The sequence below is a fragment of the Ammospiza nelsoni genome, chromosome 11 (genome assembly GCF_027579445.1).
Source record: "Ammospiza nelsoni isolate bAmmNel1 chromosome 11, bAmmNel1.pri, whole genome shotgun sequence".
Classification (NCBI taxonomy): Eukaryota; Metazoa; Chordata; class Aves; order Passeriformes; family Passerellidae; genus Ammospiza; species Ammospiza nelsoni.
The window spans coordinates 4,925,782-4,943,599 of NC_080643.1; the positions used below are offsets into that span (position 1 = coordinate 4,925,782).

Below are 17,818 nucleotides of genomic sequence, written 5' to 3' on the forward strand. Positions count from 1 at the left end.
GGCTTGGAGCGGAAGGTGTGTGTGCCCACGGCAGGGACTGGAGCCGGACGGTGTTTAGGTCCCTTCAGCCGCTGAGCCGAAGCTCCGGAGGCGCTGTGAGGGCGGGCGCGGTGCCCCGGCCCCGCCTCCCGGACGTGCCGGGCCGGACGCGGCTGCGCCGGGCCCGGGTGCGACGTGGATCCGGCGGCGCCTGCGCGGGGCCCTCGCTCCGCTCCGTTCCGCTCCCTCAGCGCCGCGCCCGGCCCAGCCCGCCGGCCCCGCCGGCAGCGGGGGCAGCCCTGGGGAACGGGCGCTGCGGAGCCGCCGAGGATGAGCTGGTTCAACGCCTCGCAGCTGTCCAGCTTCGCCAAGCAGGCGCTGTCGCAGGCGCAGAAGTCCATCGACCGGGTGCTGGACATCCAGGCCGAGGAGACCCCCTGGCCCGACGCCGTCATCCCCGACTACGGTGACGGTAAGGGCTCGGTCCGGCCGCCGTGCCGAGCCTCGCGGCCCCAGCCTCGCCCGCCTCCTCCGCTGTCTCTTCTTACCCTGGCGAGGTTTAACCGGCCCTCCTCCCAAAGCCGCCCCGGGTTTTATAATTCAGAGCCCCCTGTGGTTTAATTATCCGCGTTCTGCTCCCTCCCGTGCCGGGGGACACCGACACGAAGCCGGGGCAGGCTCAGCTCAGAGCCTGGCTGGTGTCACCAGTGTCCTGCTTTTATCGCATAAGTAGCACTGAGCTTCATATCCCTGCTTCTCGAGACGTTATTTGTTTATATTTGTTTTCTGAGGGGCTAATAATTGGTAAAAACTCAGTAATATAAAAGGGGAAATCATGCTGTTTTCAGAGGCTTCCATGGATTCACTCTCTGCAACAGGGAGGGCAGAGGAGAAGCTGAAAGTCTGGTCCATGTGAACGAAATGAAATTTCCACTTTTCGTGGCTTCCAGTTCATAATCCTCCAACATCTGTCGAAAGGAATGTGCTGGTGGAAAAGTTGTCATGGCTATGAGGAAGTGTCTCCCCTGTGCGTGTGCTAATGGAGAGCCTGAAGGAATGGTCAGCCCTAAGCTGCTGTTTAAAAGGGAGAGAGCAAAAAGAGCCCTCGTATTAGAAACTGCCCCCAAAATAATAATAATAATAATAATAATAATAATAATAATAATAATAATAATAATAATAATAATAATAATAATAATAATAATAATTCAATATAATAATAAACAACATATGGGAAATGAAGTAATCTGGAATTAGTGTCATTGCTACAACTGTATCTAGAAAAACTACGCATATTTGGAGGAGGAGGAGGTTATGTCCAGGTGAAGCCACAGCAGTGATATTTCTGAAACTGAAAGCTGTAGCAACTGAAAATGTTTTCCAGGTCGGTTGCTCAGCAAAGTCAGTTTTGGATGTCTTTATCCCCTTGAGGGCTTGGCAATCATATAAGTGGTCTGGTGTCATCTTAAAATGAATTATTTATAGAAAACTCTGTCATGCTTAATTTCTCAAAGCTTTAGACTTGTCCAAATTTTTAAAATTTTATTTGTGTCTTAGTATTTATGGTAGTTCTGTAATTCATAAGAAGAGCAGCAAAGATCAGCCTGCATCTGGTTTTGAGGGAAAACCTTCTTGTTCTTAAGAGATGTCAAAATATGTTCTGAATGTTACAGTTAAATCAGCTTTTTCTGAAGCTGTTGAATCATGGACAAGGTAGCAATAAGTGAGATGTTTGTAGTAATAAATCACATGTTTGTAGTATTTTGGGCAATGAAAACAGTAATTATTTGGATTTGAGGCCAACAGCTATCAACTGTTCTGAAAGTAGAAGCCAGCTTTAAATATTGTAACTCAGTTTTTAATAGATGCTGCTGTTTAGAGTGAGTTTGTTTTTAAGTAGCCTGAAATAGTTATGTTACCCAGATTATATTTTAGGTACAAAATTGGATACTGTTTTTTGGCTTCTCTTTCTTACTTCAGATGCTTCTGAAATTTGATGCTGAAATTCTTGTTCTTGCTGTTGACAAGTCCTGGAAAAGCTGCAAGAAATACAATAATTGGAATTGTTGATGTTGTTTTAGGGTAGCTTCAGAACTGAACAATTCAGTATTTCTCTGCAGAAGAGGAAAATTCTCAGCTGGGCTGCTGCTGATTTTTATTGTCAGCTCCATGCTGATGCTTGGTGTATGAGGAAAAATGAAATCTTGTCAGAAACTGAAGGGCAAGAACCCTTCTTACAGTGTAAATGCTGCAAATACTCAAAGGTTTTCCCCTTCTTCTGTAATGGTGTGTGAAGTGCTTATGTGCTATTTGCAGATAACTTTTAAGACCTTGTAATTTTTTCCTCCTTTTTAATCAGTATAATTCTCCTAACTACAGCTTTTCATGTTGTTTTGCCTGCACTCCTTTCACTGTAGGGAAGCAGGAATTTTTGCTTTTGCTTGTAGCCTTCAAAGTGGGGTTTATTTGCCTATCTCCCTTTTTTCCTTTATTTTAGGAACAAATTCTCTCATAAGTGGAGGATGGGACACATCATCCTGGGGCTTGAACTCAACTACAGAACCCCAGCACCAGCCAGTGTCACCCACAGCCATCACAAAGCCTGTGAGGAGGACGGTTGTGGATGAATCTGAAAACTTCTTCAGTGCCTTTCTCTCTCCAACAGATGTTCAGAGTATACAGAAAAACCCAGTGGTGTCCAAGCCTCCAGCCAAATCACAGCGACCCAAAGAGGAGGTGAAAAGCACTTTGAAGGAGTCTCAGCACTCCAGTCAGCTGGAAGGGCCAGTGGCAGCAGAGACAGAGGTCAAGGATTCCTCTGGAGCTGTCCTGGACTTGAAAAGCCTTGATATTCCCAAGGAGAAATTGGAAGAGAATGCTGTGCTTCAGTCTGATGGCCAGCATGAAGCAAGCACAAATGAAGCTACTGACAAAAAGGTGTCTGCTCTAAATTTTGAAGAACCTGAAGATTCTCCTACTGAAAAATCCAGTGTGGGAGGGGATGGAGCAGGGGGTGCACCCGAGGGCACTGCTCAGCCCCTTGGAGCAGGCACGAAAGACCTGGGCTTGGAGGGGAAGGAGAGAAAGACTGAGGACAGACAAAGCAATACCCCATCACCTCCCATCAGCACCTTCTCCTCAGGCACTTCCACAACCAGTGATATTGAAGTTCTGGACCACGAAAGTGTGATAAGTGAGAGCTCAGTAAGCTCCAGACAAGAAGCTGCAGATTCCAAATCCAGCCTTCACCTCATGCAGACGTCGTTCCAGCTCCTGTCCACGTCTGCCTGCGCGGATTATAATCGCTTAGAGGACTTCCAGAAAATGACTGAGAGCTGTGGCTCCTCAGATGCCTTTGAAAGAATTGATTCATTCAGTGTGCAGTCCTTGGACAGCAGGAGTGTCAGTGAAATAAATTCAGATGATGAGTTATCAGGCAGGGCTTCTGCTTCGGCGTCTGTCGCTGTCAGTCCTTCCGTGCCAAAGACAGAAACGGTTGACGCCCTGAAAAATAAATCTGAAAACTTGAATGATGCTCCTGTGCTGCATGCTGAGGAGGCTGAGATGGAAGAGAGTGGGAGAAGTGCAACCCCTGTTAATTCTGAGCAGCCAGATGTTGTTTTGGTTGCTGCTGTGCAAACTGTTGAAGAGCAGGTGGTGAAGGAGGAGGCCGAGCCCCAGCAGGATGCTGGGGAACCATTGGTAGAACAGGACACTGAAAAGCAAGAGCTTAAAAAGGTAAATAAAACATGTATTGCAAACACACCTTTTAATTGCAAATGAGCCTCCTGACATTCCCTTACATTGTCCTGTATCTCTTAGATCAGCTTATTTGAATGAATTAATCAATGCTGAGCTATCTGACCCTGTAGAAAACTGTCCCTGATATCCTGCAGTGGAACAGTACTGGTAAAATTTCTGATCAGATACTTGTGGGTTTCACCTGACCCACCTGGTTGTCATTGTTGTGAATTGTGAGTAGAGGTGGCAAACAGGAAGCCTAATAAGTCAAATGTGTTATTTTAGTTCTTTGGTGTTTACATTTGTATATTTTCTTGTATTATCTATGTTCAACTTTCCAAAATCTGGTATTAAGAAATTATTTTGAGGATGTGAGCTAAAAGCTTTTGACCCTGAATGAAAGTTTTCCTCCCTCATCTGAGGGTATTCTGCTGCTTTGTGCTGATGCTTCACAGAGGAGACCTTCCTACAGAAATTATTCTGTAAAGAACATTGTGAGTCTTCATGTTTAATGTAAGCCATAGTTTTATAGACTATCAGCTCTAGTTAAAAGCTTCATGTAAAATTAAACTGTATCACAGCTGATGATTTTGTTGAGGAACTCACTTGAGCCACGTGTGCTGATTTAGTAGGATTCCTACACCTAGAGAAAACAGTTGTCTTTATGTTCAGGTGTGTGGCAGAAACATGATAATCCTCACTGACTTCTGCCCCAAATTCCTGAAACATGGACCACTTCAATTTTAAATAGTCTTGTGAGGGAATAGGAGGGAGGAGAAGGGAAAGCCTGCCCCTCCTGTGTTTTAATTGTCCCATTAATCTGCTCTGTATCTATAAAACCTTGTCCAGATGATTGATGCATTAACTGAGAAGCTGGAGAAGAGGGAAATACAGTTATTAAGCACTAGCAAAGAGAGGGCTCGCTTGGAAGAAGCTTATGATAACCTCAAAGAGTAAGTATGAAAATGCACTCAGTGCTGTAATTGACTTTGCTGTAATAAAATGTTAGATAATAGATCAAACAAGGAGCTTTGTGACTGGAGCAAAGGTTACAGGGGATGTGCACTGTTTGGGAAAGGTGGCAATAATGATGGCATGTGCTGTGAAGGGATTTTTTAAAGACATGTTATTTTTTGGAGCCAAAATCTCTTTTGGGAGGGGGCTGGGGAAAGAGTTTTTAATAAGCAAGCAGTAGGAATGACAAATGTGGAGAATCAGTCTTGGTCACTAATAAAGATCTTTATCATAAGACTGGATTCAGCTATTAAGAGAGACTGACTTTACTGATACAGAGGGAGGAACCTGATTTATTAAGCAATTTGTTGACTGAAATGTAGGCAGGGACACTATGGAAGAAGGGCTGGTTGTAGGGGAAAACCTGAAATTATTGTTTCATTTGGTTAAGTTAAAAGGGGAAAAAGTGGAAAGTTGTATTTACCAGCTCTGATCAAATATTGAGTTATAAAATTTACAGATATATGATGCTGGTTTTTAATGACCAAATTGATCCTAACTTAAAAAATAGATTAAATAATTTACCCTTTATATGATACAGATTATGGTTAACTAAAAAGGACTTTTTCAAGGAGAAAACATTTAAGCTAAATCAAGCATTTAGTTGTTTTCATGGGTAAACTACTGAATTGATAAAGGGCTTTGATTAGGACTTCTGATACAGCTGTGAGGTTTTTTGACTTTACCATATCATGTGTAATAAAAGTAAAATACTTCTGAAAAGCATTTAAGACAACTTGTTGCAAACTGTTTGGAGTGTCACATACCCATGCAAGTGTTCTGAAATATTAATTTTGAATGCAGTGAAATGTTTAGAATGAAAGAAGAGAGCAGCAGCCTTTCATCTCTTAAAGAGGAATTTGCTCAGCGAATTGCAGATGCTGAGAAGAAGCTCCAGCTAGCCTGCAAAGAGAGAGATGCAGCTAAAAAGGTGATTTGGCTGTTTTTTCATGAAATTAATATTTATTAGTTTATGACACAATTGAATTTCTTGAGGAAAAGCAATTAATATTAACCCAGGGAGAATCATGAGGCTGGTAGTGACCAGCATGAGCTGTTTCCAGCCATCCAGGCTGCTTGGTGTTCAAATCTGTGTTCTTGCATCCATGCTGTGAACCAGCTTGGGGAACTCATTTAATTGGGAAAAAAGAGATTTAATGTGTGCTCTCATTCACCTTGTACCAAATAATTATTTGCATTGGTGAGGGAGATGTGAGGAAGGGGTGAAGAATGGGAATGGCTTCTTTAGAGGATTAGCTGGGAGGAAAATTAAGGGCTGATGGCAGATTGATTTGGAACAAGCAAAGAAATCTACAGCAGCAAAGTTTGAGCTTTAAATGTTCTTGACCTGGTGTCACAGCATTTAATTTCTGTAGCTTAATGCAGAGAGGAAACTCAAATCTGACTGAAAAACAAATATTTTTCAGCTGTTTGTCACTGTGTTAACACAGCAGTGAGTTGAACTAGAAAAATTATTCAGTTGCTATGTGTGAATAGGACAGGTTGGTTTTTCTCTATTGCAAAAGTTTCAAGAAAATTGAATTGATGGGGAAGTTAGAACAAATTGTACAGAGGATTTACAGAGTTTCAATCCTTGGAGGTTTTTAAAACTTGATGCAATAAGGCTCTGAGCAATCTGTTTTGATCAGATAATCTCCAGAGTTCCCTTCCAACCTAAATTGTTTTCCAAGCAAAGTCTTGTGAGAGGAAGGGCAGAAGGAAAAGGTAATCAGTGTAGCTCACTCTGTGTTTTTCCCTCCATGTATTTTAATAAACAATCTTAAGTATTTTATCCTATTATTTAGGAAGTAAAGACTGTTAAAGAGGAATTGGCTACTAGACTTAATACCAATGAAACTGCTGAATTATTGAAAGAAAAAGAAGAGCAAATCAAAGGATTAATGGAGGAAGGTGAGAATTAATTTTTTTTTTGGTAGTAGAAATGTGTAGGATAGTTTGAAATGTGGTGGCCTTGCACACAAGCCTTGTTGTGTGGGAAAAAAGTGCTAAATTTGAAGCCTGTTGAATGTGTCTGAATGTTTTAAGCATTTAGTGAATAGCAAAGTGTAACAGGAGGGGTCTGGCAGGTACAGGTGGCTGCAGAGGTGATTCCTACAAGATGCATTAAAAGCTGCTGAGGGATAAAACCAGCATGTGCAGAACAGCATTCCATGTTCCATGCAGAAGAAATCTAATGAGGGCATTGTTCATGGCATTTCTATAGTGTCTCCTTCAATACTTCTTAATTTTGGAATTGAAATATAGATACTAAATGAGAAGATAATATTTTTTCTAACGTGATGAGCTCACTTGCTTCATTTTCAAAGCCTTTTACATCCTATCCTCTCTCACTGTAGCTCAGTGTAGCAAAGATATCTCAGGATAAGATATATTTAAATTTAAGAACTTGCATGAAAAATTGTAAGAATAAGTATTTCCATATTTACTGTAGTATTATTTTCATTAAGCTAAAGAGCAAATTTGGTGTGAATAGAGACAATCCATAGGATATCATCAATATGCACTGGCTTCATGTTCAATTTCTTCACAGGAGAAAAGCTTTCTAAACAGCAGCTGCAGAATTCCAACATTATTAAGAAATTAAGAGCCAAAGAGAAAGAGAGAGAAAATATTAACACAAAACAGAGCAAGAGGATTAAGGAATTGGAAGAGGAGTTGCAGCATTTAAAACAGGTGAGATAGTTGTTGAAATTTTTGTTTAGAAGTTTTTATGTTAGCTGCAAAATAGCCTTTTGGGAAGGCTCTTGATAAATTGACATTTTTTTTTTGTTTTCTGGAGACTTCTCTATTTCATAGAATCCCAGAATGGTTTGGGTTGGAAGGGAGCCTAAAGCCCATCCAGTGCCATCCCCTTCCACTGTCCCAGGCTGCTCCAAGCCCCATCCAGCCTTGTACACTGCCAGGGATGGGGTAGTCCCAGTTTCTCTGAGCAATCTGTGCCAGGCTTTCACCATCTCACATGATTGGAGCACTGAGTTGTGATTTATATATGTATTCCTTGTAAAACTGCAGTGAGGGACCTTCTGAGCTGTTTGTTTGCACTTGCACTGCTGTTACCATGTGAGCTGGAAAACCTGCACCACCAAAATTTGGACAGTTAGTGATTGAGTCAAGATTTTACAAATTTCAGACCCAGGATGTGGAGTTGTGTGAAGTGGTGGTGTAAAGCAGCTCCCTCCTCTGGGCAAGGCAGGGAAGCAAAACCTTTCTCTTTCTGCCAGGTGTTAGATGGGTTTAGCCACTTATCCCAAACTGGCTGCCACTGTTGTCCCTGTCCTCAGGCAGTGCTGTCAGCCCCATGTCCTGGGGTTTGTTTCATGTTTCCTGTCTGCCCTGACAGGTGCTTGATGGCAAGGAGGACCTTGAGAAGCAGCATCGAGACAGCATTAAACAGCTGAACAGTGTTGTGGAGAGGCAAGAAAAGGACCTTACTAAACTTCAGGCACAAGTGGAGGAACTTGAAGAAAGGAACAGGAGTGTGCAGGCAGCACTCGACAGTGCCTACAAGTAAGCAAAACAATCACACCTTCAGATTATGGCTCTTTGTTGTGCAATGCTTGTGAAATATTTAAATGGAACAAAGTTACTTTCCAAGTTGCTGTTGGCATTTAAATGTACTGAGGTTTGTTTATTTCTTTCTTTGGTTCTTTCTTCTCAGGGAAGTTGCAGATCTTCATAAAGCTAATGCCACAAAGGACAGTGAGGCTCAGGAAGCAGCCCTGAGTCGGGAGATGAAGGCCAAGGAGGAGCTTGGGTTAGCACTGGAAAAGGCCCAGGAGGAGGCTCGGCAGCAGCAGGAAGCTTTGGCAATCCAGGTGGGTCTGAAATGCAGCAATAAACTCTGTAAATCAACAGGTGACTGCACTGACTGCTGTGTGCACCTGATGGAATGCACCAGGTGGAACTCGTTTTTGTGTACTTAGCAAATACCCAGAGGATTTCTTCCCTGTGGAACTTGTTCCATATTTATTCATGGATTGCTTGTGTTAACCTTTAAAATACTAATTTTATTTAAAAGTATTTATAATTTTACCTATCTAGATTAAATTACTTTGACAGGCTCTATATTAAGTTTGTGGTACTCTTACCTGTTAGAATTTTTAGTGATAAATAAATCAGTGTAACTGTTTGTGTACGTGCAAAAATGAAGCTTTTACTTGTAGACAAACATATCACTGTTTGAAAATGGTGTGGGACTGTGGCAAGGAATAGGTGATGATAGAACTTTTGGCAAGAGTTTAGCAACAATTTCTTGTTTATTTAGGTGGCAGACCTGAGGCTGGCACTGCAACGTGCAGAGCAGCAGGCAGCAAGAAAAGAAGATTATTTACGGCAGGAAATTGGTGAACTACAACAGGTACTGGAATAAACAGATGATGCCCACTTGCACCTGCAAGGAGGACTTCTAAAAACCCAAAAATAAAATGCTACCATGGCATGAACAGCCTGAAAGAGAGGCTTTGTTTTCCTTGTTACCTGCACTGGTTGTCCTTTACAGAGGAGCAATAAAAATGTTAATGGAAATGTTTTTTTAAATCACATAGTGGAAAAAGTTATCTTAGTTTTCTATTATGTCTCTTAAATAGAATGCTGTCCTTTTTTAATATGAGACAAAATACAGACATTAATTTTTTGATAGTTGTCTAAAATTGTTGGCAAATGCACTATGGATGATCTTTATCTGCTTCTTAAGAATATTTTTATTGTTCTTAAGGGTCAGAGTATAGATGGTTGCCAAAATATTTCAAATTATATCCAGAGCTCTGGAATTTTTGGGCCCTTGCTCTGTTATGTATCTAAAAATGTTTTACTTCTCTCCTGGAATTTCACACTTTGAGTTTGAAGCACATGAACATGAGATTGTAAAGCAGTAATCTTAGAATGTAAAGCAGCTGCTATTTATTTAGATGAACTCTATGAATGAATCTTCCAATCCATCATACAAATCTTTCAGTCCATCATATGATTTAAATTATATTTGATTTGTGATTTCAGAGACTTCAGGAAGCAGAGAGCAGGAACCAAGAGCTGAGCCAAAGTGTGACCTCTGCTACACGGCCCCTGCTGAGGCAGATAGAGAACCTGCAGGCCACGCTGGGAGCCCAGACCTCTGCTTGGGAGAAACTGGAGAAGAACCTTTCTGACAGGCTGGGTAAGGTGGGAGGCTCTGGGTGAAGATGAGAGATGTGGGAAGGTAAATGTCAAGGGCTTAATTAACACTTGCCCAAAGTGTAGATGGTGGATCAGGAGAGAGGAGCACCAAATGCTTTCCTGTAAGGAAATGGTCTGGGGGGTTATGCCAAGGTTCTTGGACAGGTAAAACACTCTGTAACATGAGACTGTAAGGTGTACATGTCCTCACAGCACCTTAGGGCATTGAGACACTGAAAGTATTCCAGCCTGATGCTGAGATTCCCAATTGTAAAGTTTGGAATCACTTACCTGACTAGGTGATGATACACATACTGTGTCATCATGTTATGATGATATTATATTGCATTATATTATCAATATGTGTACATATATTGTATGATGATACATATCACTTACCTGCATAGCTGATTATATATTGTTTGATACAGTAGTAACTTATTGTTTTAAATGAAAAATACATTAAAAGCCCAAAGAAATTGTTTCCTTTCTGGAAGCAATCTGTAGTTGTATACTGCATTCTGAAAGAGTCTGAAATCTATTCATTCTGCATTGCTTTGATCCTCTGTGTGTGGAAAATGTTTCATTTCCTTTACAAAAGAAAACAAGATGTATTTTTTAAGAAAGATTAGTTGCATATAAAAAAAAATCTCAAATTCAATTTTGATATATAAGTAAGTGGCTGATATTCTAGATATTTGATCAAAAAAGGTTAAATTCCGTGTTCTTTCTTACTATTAGGGGAGTCCCAAACTCTTCTAGCAGCAGCTGCTGAGAGAGAACGGGCTGCTACAGAGGAGCTTCTTGCTAATAAAATTCAGATGTCTTCTTCTGAATCTCAAAATAGTCTTTTAAGGCAAGAAAATACCCGTCTTCAGGCTCAGCTGGAAGTGGAGAGAAACAAATTAAAGAAAATGGAAAATGAGAACAGCAGGTGAGTTCATTTTTGGTTAACAGCATTTCTTTTTAATGTAGGGAAATGGAATGTTGATGTGACTGTGCAAAGTGTTGGCACAATGTTACAAAAAGAAGTTGTGGATAGTTTGTTTCATTTTAAAGATTAAAAAATGTTACATTGATAACAATTTGTAGCCTTGCAGCTGTGTTTGTTTTTAAAGCATCAGAATATACAGGGAGTAGAATGGAGAATCCTTATTAATTATTTATTATTATATATTATTATTATTATACTTAATAACATATTTATTAACTTTACCTCTTTCCTTCCTCCCTGTAGGTATGAGGTTGAACTAGAAGGGCTCAAGGATGAGTATGCAAAAACCTTGGAAGATGCAAAGAAAGAAAAGGTATTGCCTAGTTCAGCTTTAATCTCTGTTATGCTTGAAATCTGAGCTAGCAGATTAACAGCTTTTATTTCTCTTTGCAGGCACTGCTGGCTACTCAGTTAGAAATGGAGAAGATGAAGGTTGAACAGGAGAGGAAGAAGGCTGTTCTTGTCCAAGAAGCAGCAAAGGAGAAGGTGCCAAAACCTAACATTTATAAGTCTTACAGATATTGTCTTTATTTTAGTAGACATCTATACCTGAAACTTTTAGTGGCTGGCAGTGTCTTTCCAGTGAAATAGGTGTTGTGTAAGGCTCACTGAACTAAGTTTTGAGAAATAGTCTATTTAACATGAGAAGAGGTAAAATATGGATTGTTGTCTTAATCCTTTGTGTTCTTTGAGCTCTCTTGGATCCTTTGTCTTCTGAAGCTACTTGTTTCCTTTGCTCAGACTTACCAGCATTGCTTCCACTGAATTCCTGTTTTGTTTCAGTGTGCAATGTTCCACATGCTTTCCAGCTGAAGTCACAAGTCACAGAACAATCCTCAATAGTCATTAAATTCATTACCACTAATTAGCAGTTCGTATTCAGTAAAACTATTTCTGTTGTTTGTTTCTTACTGTCTCCAGTCCTGAAATCTAAGTGCTTTCCCCTTCAGAGGTTAGCATGCTTGTAGATGTTGCCTGGAAAAGGGGGGCAGTTTTGAAGAGGTATCAGTAAATTATTAGCATGTGAAAAATCCTGGAATTTAATCCATACACTTTATTTAAAAAGAAGAAAAAGGCCTTAATCTTCATTCTAAGATATGATCTTCTGCATGTGAGATGTCTTTCTGTGATACACTTGGATGTTCAAAACTGCCTCTGAGTCTCTTTTGACTACTTGAAAGAGAACCTTTTTTTGGTGTAATTTGCAGCTTCTGTCTAAATTTCCTGAAAGGTCCAAGATCTTTAAGATGGGCTGTTACAGCACAGAAATTCTTTGCTGGTGAACTTTCATATATTTTAGGTATGGGGCAAGTAAAAAATCTATCACAGTGTATTCTGTAGTTGTTGGTGGAAAAAAGGAGACTATTTATAGAATTTCTTTTAGCCTGTTGTGAAGGTTTTTTCTTTTTCTAACTGGTGATATTGGATGTCTTTGTTTGTTTTTAAGGACCGAAAGACCTTCACAGTAGAAACTGTATCAAGTACACCGTCAATGTCCCGCTCCAGTTCCATAAGTGGGGTGGACATGGCAGGTCTTCAGACCTCTTTCCTCTCCCAGGTAGGATAGATCACCTATAATGCCTTTTTTCTTCTTGACAGACCACTTACTTCACTTACTTCCCTCCTCAAGAGCTTCTAGTAACACAGAAAATGACTCTTTTCAAGAGTGTATTGGCCTTAGACAAGGTAACATCCTGTGCAGAAACATCTAAAATCTGCTCACAAGATGTCTGTGACTGTAAAACATACAATTAAAATTGATTTATTTTTACTTGCACTCCTGGTTTAGGGCACAGCCCTTGAAAACAAGCTTTAAGCATTGAAATGCTTGCCTAGCACAGTGTATTTTAAATCTTAAGTTATGCCATATTTAGGAATCTTTTAGGGCAGATTCTAAACTGGCCATGTTTTTCTCTAATTTTCAGCTTCTCTAACCTTCTGTTTGTAGGATGATCCTCATGACCACTCATTTGGACCAATAACTACCAGTGGCAGCAATCTCTATGATGCAATAAGGATGGGATCAGGTTCAAGTGTAATTGAAAACCTTCAGTCACAGCTAAAACTAAGAGAAGGAGAGATTTCACATCTACAGGTATCTTTTCAGAAAGCTTGGTGTGTGTTACAAGATCTCTGTGAACCAGCACAGCTGTGTAGGGATGAGCACAAGAAGAATTTGTTGGTTCCTTTTTTGTTTTGGCAAGGACCTATCCAGAAAACCTGTCTGTCTGAAAAGTAAAATATCCAGGATACTGAGGTTTAAGAAGAAAGTGAGAGTGGATCTAAGATGTGCTGTTTCACAGACTGGTTAAGAATAAACCTTAATTACTTGTATTTTGATATGTTGTTTTATAAATACAGTAAATTCTTTCCTTCTTCTCCTTGTTATGTGTGTTTACCCTAGCTGGAAATTGGAAACCTGGAGAAAACTCGATCAATAATGGCAGAAGAGCTGGTTAAATTAACAAATCAAAATGATGAACTTGAAGAAAAAGTGAAGGAAGTACCCAAATTACGCACACAGTTAAAGGTAAGTGCATTTCTGGTGTAAATCCATAGTAAAATGTAGATAATTGCATTTCTTTAGGAGTAGCCCTATCAGTTTAGGAATATATTCAAATTTGTCCCTAAGCATAAGTGACTGAAGAGCCCGGTTTTTGATGGTTTTTTAAAATATTTTATTTTATATATAATAGAATCTAAAAATGCCCACTCCATGGTTAGGGAGTCACTTCTAAACACAGTTGTTGGAAACATGTGCTGTGCATAAGACTGTGTGCTAAACCAGGGAGAAACCATTTTTGTTTCTATCATTTAGGAACTTGGCTGGAACTGGATTTTTTAGTAGAGGAAGGGTTTTGATAAATAGCATGGGTTGATGAGGTTGATGCAGAAGCTGAATATATGTCCAGTGGAGATACATATACAGAAATGGAAATGTATGAATATGTGTCCAGCTGAATATATGTCCAGTAGAGATACGTGTATAGAAATAGGACAAATAATTGGATGTTTAAGAATTTAAATTGAAATATTTCAAAAGTTCTGAAATAATTTTTGAATACAGAATGTTCAGTTTTTGCCATTTCCCAAACTGGTCATTCCTGTAGTAAAACACTGCAGTTTTCTAACTTTTTAATGCTTATAGCAATTGAACTTGAAGGTGCTTCAGTATGTCTTCTGAAGTCAGCACTAATTCTTTTTATGATGTTTGGAATATCTTCCTTTAACATCTAGAATATAAATCCAGCTGTATTCAAAGCACAAAGTACTTTTGAAGTTTACTGAGTGCTGCACTGTGGTTACACTTTGAGGTGGTGCTGCTTTTATTTCCCCTGGCAGTGTAAAACACTGTCCAGAGCAGCTTGTTTGAAGCTGAGAATAAGAAGCAGTGAGATAACTCTGTGTTAAAATCCTTGCAGGACTTGGATCAGAGGTACAACACCATTCTCCAGATGTATGGGGAGAAGGCAGAGGAGGCTGAGGAGCTCCGGCTGGATCTGGAAGATGTGAAAAACATGTACAAGACTCAAATAGATGAACTTTTAAAACAGAGACAGAATTAATTCCTGGTGGAACTGTTAGCATTGTATGGTGACAGACTGTAAAGATAACTGTGTATGTAAATGCTGAATTTAAATGTCCTGTAAAAAAACCCTGTATTATAGAAAATGTGACTATATAATAGAGTTCATATGTTGACAGAAGAATCAATGCTTTAAGTGTCCTGTTCTGTCTGCAGTTAAATTATTTGTGCAATATTTAATTTTTTTTCTTCAGTCATCCCTTTATTTAAGTTTTTGCTAAATGGTGGGCCATTTTACATAAACAGCAGAAATTTTGGTTGTTACCTTCGGAGACAGCACTGGAAGGCATGAGTAGTACTAAAGCAGCCCTTGATTCATAATCTCTGTAAACTTGTGAAAATCACTTTAGAAGTCTGTCTCAAGTGTTCATATGAGTTTTTCTAAAATCTCATCAGGTAATTTTTAATAACTAAGTAGCAGGGACTTGCTGTCTGAAGCATACCTGGTGGATATTTTTATGACAGAAAATCTTAGATTTGTGCTTACAACATCTGAACCTGTCAGGGTGATTATTCTTAGACAAATCAGATTAGTCTGACTTCTTTACACTAAGTCCTCTAAAGCAGAGTGTGAGACTCAGATGAGACTTCAAATTACAGCTTCATCTTGTATATTGCTTGAGTAGTCTGGAGACAGCAGCTCTGCTTGTAATGATTAATGTGTTCAACTTTTAACACCAGAAATCTCAGCTGTTAAATATCTGTTCTAGATTTAGTAGCTGATTTTTACCAGTAGCTAGAACAGTTCAGAAGAATGCAGGAAACTGATTTTTTAAAAATAAATTGCTGCAGATCTCATGGTTCCTTTTATATAAGTAGCAAGGGTTAGACTTCTTGTAACACTGAACTGTGGCTTAATAATAGAGCAAGTCTCCAGTGGCTGCAGAGTATTTCTCATGCCATTCCTTCAGCAAGGTATTGGCCAAACAGCACTCACATGACTTGGAGCTGAGCTGCATTTTTGGTAATGTCAGAGGAAATGTTTAATGGGACCCTTGGGTATGCTGAGAAGGAGCTGTGTCTTCCTCTCTGCATTCCAGAGAGCAAATATTTTGCTGCATCTCAGAACCTACTCGTGTGAAATACTGGGCAGTTGAAATTCTTTGCTTATCACACCAGTGCCTCTGTTGGGAGAGATTTTTTTTTCCCAGACCAGTGCATGTTGTAATTTGGGAACTCTTTCCCTGCTTGTGTATTTGGTGGCCTGACACACAAAAGATGTGAAGATGAGGAGTTGCTTCTGCAGAAATGCCTCTTGGTAATATGATTTTACTATGGGTGTTAAGGATTTATTCCTCACTGAATAAATACACAAGCAAGGGAATGTTCATGGAAAATCCCAGTCTGATTTGAGATTCAGGCAGTTACTCTGTGAGGATTTCATTAAAACCATAGAGCCAGAACACTTAAATTTGTTGTAACTCCCCATCTGTCATAGAAATTTCTAACTGCTTTAATAAAAATACTTTTTTCCCTTCCTTTTATATTTTTTTTTCATTGGGAGATGGGAGGGAATTACCCTCTTGTCTTCATTTCAGTTTTGGAAACCATGGTGGTATGATTTTTCTTCTAAAAACCTCAGAATTTAACACTTTGCCTTCATATTAAAGCATGGTTGGTTGCTCAAAGTTTCTGGAAAACCCTAAACCAATCAAACCTAAGCAAAAATCAGTCCCTATTAAAACACTTGCTGGAATTTTACTGATTTAGAATTATGATGTACAAGGGTTAGTTGAGCCTTTTCTTAAGAAAACAACTCTTTGTGATGGTCAAAGATTAGAAATTCTGTTTTGTCTACTACAGCTAATCAATAACTTCCTGGTTTTCACCTTTTTTTATGATCTTGGCAGACAAATGCAGCAAAGAAAAATAAATTATTTTATAGTCCTGAAGGACTGACAGTTCTGAGTATGTCTTGGGCTATCTTGTTTACAAGAGCTTAGGTAAAAGGGAAATTTTAACATGCAATCAGCATTAACTGTTTTAGATGTAAAAACACAAAAGGTATTAGATTTTTAAATCTCATTAAAGTAGATGTAAATATTTGTATTGATTATTTTTGGATTCTATATTCCCTTGTAGTGCAATCTTTAATAACACCTGAGAATCAGATGGCCTTCTGTGTCTTAATCATCAAAGCCTTAGAAAACAAAGTGGCTGTTGGAAGGTAACATAGACTTTGAAATATTCTGGTTTGCTCATCTTTGATCTGTGCTTGTTTTGAAGAAACATTAATGTCTGCTTGAACACAATTCAATGCTCTAAATGAGATTGCCTAGAAGAGTAATGTGCAAAATGAAAGGAATTAGGGTAGAATTCTTGTACTCACTTTTGTCTAGATTTATTATTTTAGAACATCCTTTTGAAAGTAACTAATTTAGCTCTCATTTTCACTGGATAAGCAAGTATGAAAAATGTTATTTAAAGGTTACTCTAGTGTTCAGAGGGAGCTGAATTGCTGATGGAAAGGCCTCTGTGGATGTGGAATAGATTACTCTGGTACTCACTTCCTTTAGGAGCTCGTGTTCAAAATCCCATGTCAAATTCACATGAAAGAAGGGTTAGTTTTTTGGGTTTTTTTCCTGCTCCATGTTGTAATTTATGTGCTTACATTTTACTAAGGGCTATAATGATCCTTAATAAGAGGTGAAATGGTTATCACAGTGAAATTGAACCCTTTGGTTTCTAGTTGTAAAATATGTATAAACTGTATAAAGCACGGGCCAGCATAAAATAAAATTTTCTGCTAACAGTGTGCTCTGGTTCTCTTTGAGAAATGACTTAAAAATAATTCTGGGGAGGGTGGGTGGATGGGTGTGATCCTAGTGCTGTGAAAGGAAAATATTACTTAAGGTAGAAGATACCAGATATAGTTAACTACAGGTACAGATGGCAGTAGAAGTCTTGCGGTACCGTGGGTATTTATGTACGAGGGGCTGCTTTATTTCTAAATGCACCGCAGCGATGGGGTCGTGGATGATGTGAAATCCAGACTAATTTCCTTTATTCAGGTAAGCGGTGTCCCTGCGGGGTCAGCGCCGCGTTCTCTCGGTTTCCTGGCTCGGGCTGAGCGTTTGTTCCTCGTTTCCCACCTGGCAACGAGGGGAGAGGAGCTCTGGGCTGTGGGGAGGATTCAAAGCTCTTCGGTGTCGGCGCCTGTGCCTCCCCCGGCGCTCGTCACTGCGGGAATTGGGTCAGGCCGGGCTGCGGGCAGGGGCAGGGGCGCTGCCGTGTGCCCGGGGCAGCGGGGAGGCACCGCCGAGCCTCTGCCCGGCCCCGCTGCTGCCGGCCCGGGCTCGGGGGGACGCCCGCAACAATGGGGTGCCGGAGCC

General features: G+C 40.0%; 1 protein-coding gene across 1 annotated transcript; it reads left to right on the forward strand.

Annotated features, from left to right (window-relative positions):
* Window positions 1–235: 235 nt before the first annotated feature.
* Window positions 236–17,243, forward strand: TMF1 (TATA element modulatory factor 1). Its single transcript, XM_059479944.1, has 17 exons — window positions 236–451; window positions 2,477–3,717; window positions 4,570–4,673; window positions 5,539–5,665; window positions 6,540–6,645; window positions 7,286–7,428; window positions 8,096–8,262; window positions 8,414–8,570; window positions 9,020–9,112; window positions 9,751–9,907; window positions 10,648–10,840; window positions 11,144–11,213; window positions 11,294–11,386; window positions 12,348–12,458; window positions 12,849–12,995; window positions 13,305–13,430; window positions 14,323–17,243. The coding sequence occupies exons 1-17, from the start codon at window positions 310–312 to the stop codon at window positions 14,464–14,466; spliced, it is 3,321 nt and encodes a 1,106-aa protein (XP_059335927.1). The 5' UTR covers window positions 236–309; the 3' UTR covers window positions 14,467–17,243.
* Window positions 17,244–17,818: the final 575 nt, after the last annotated feature.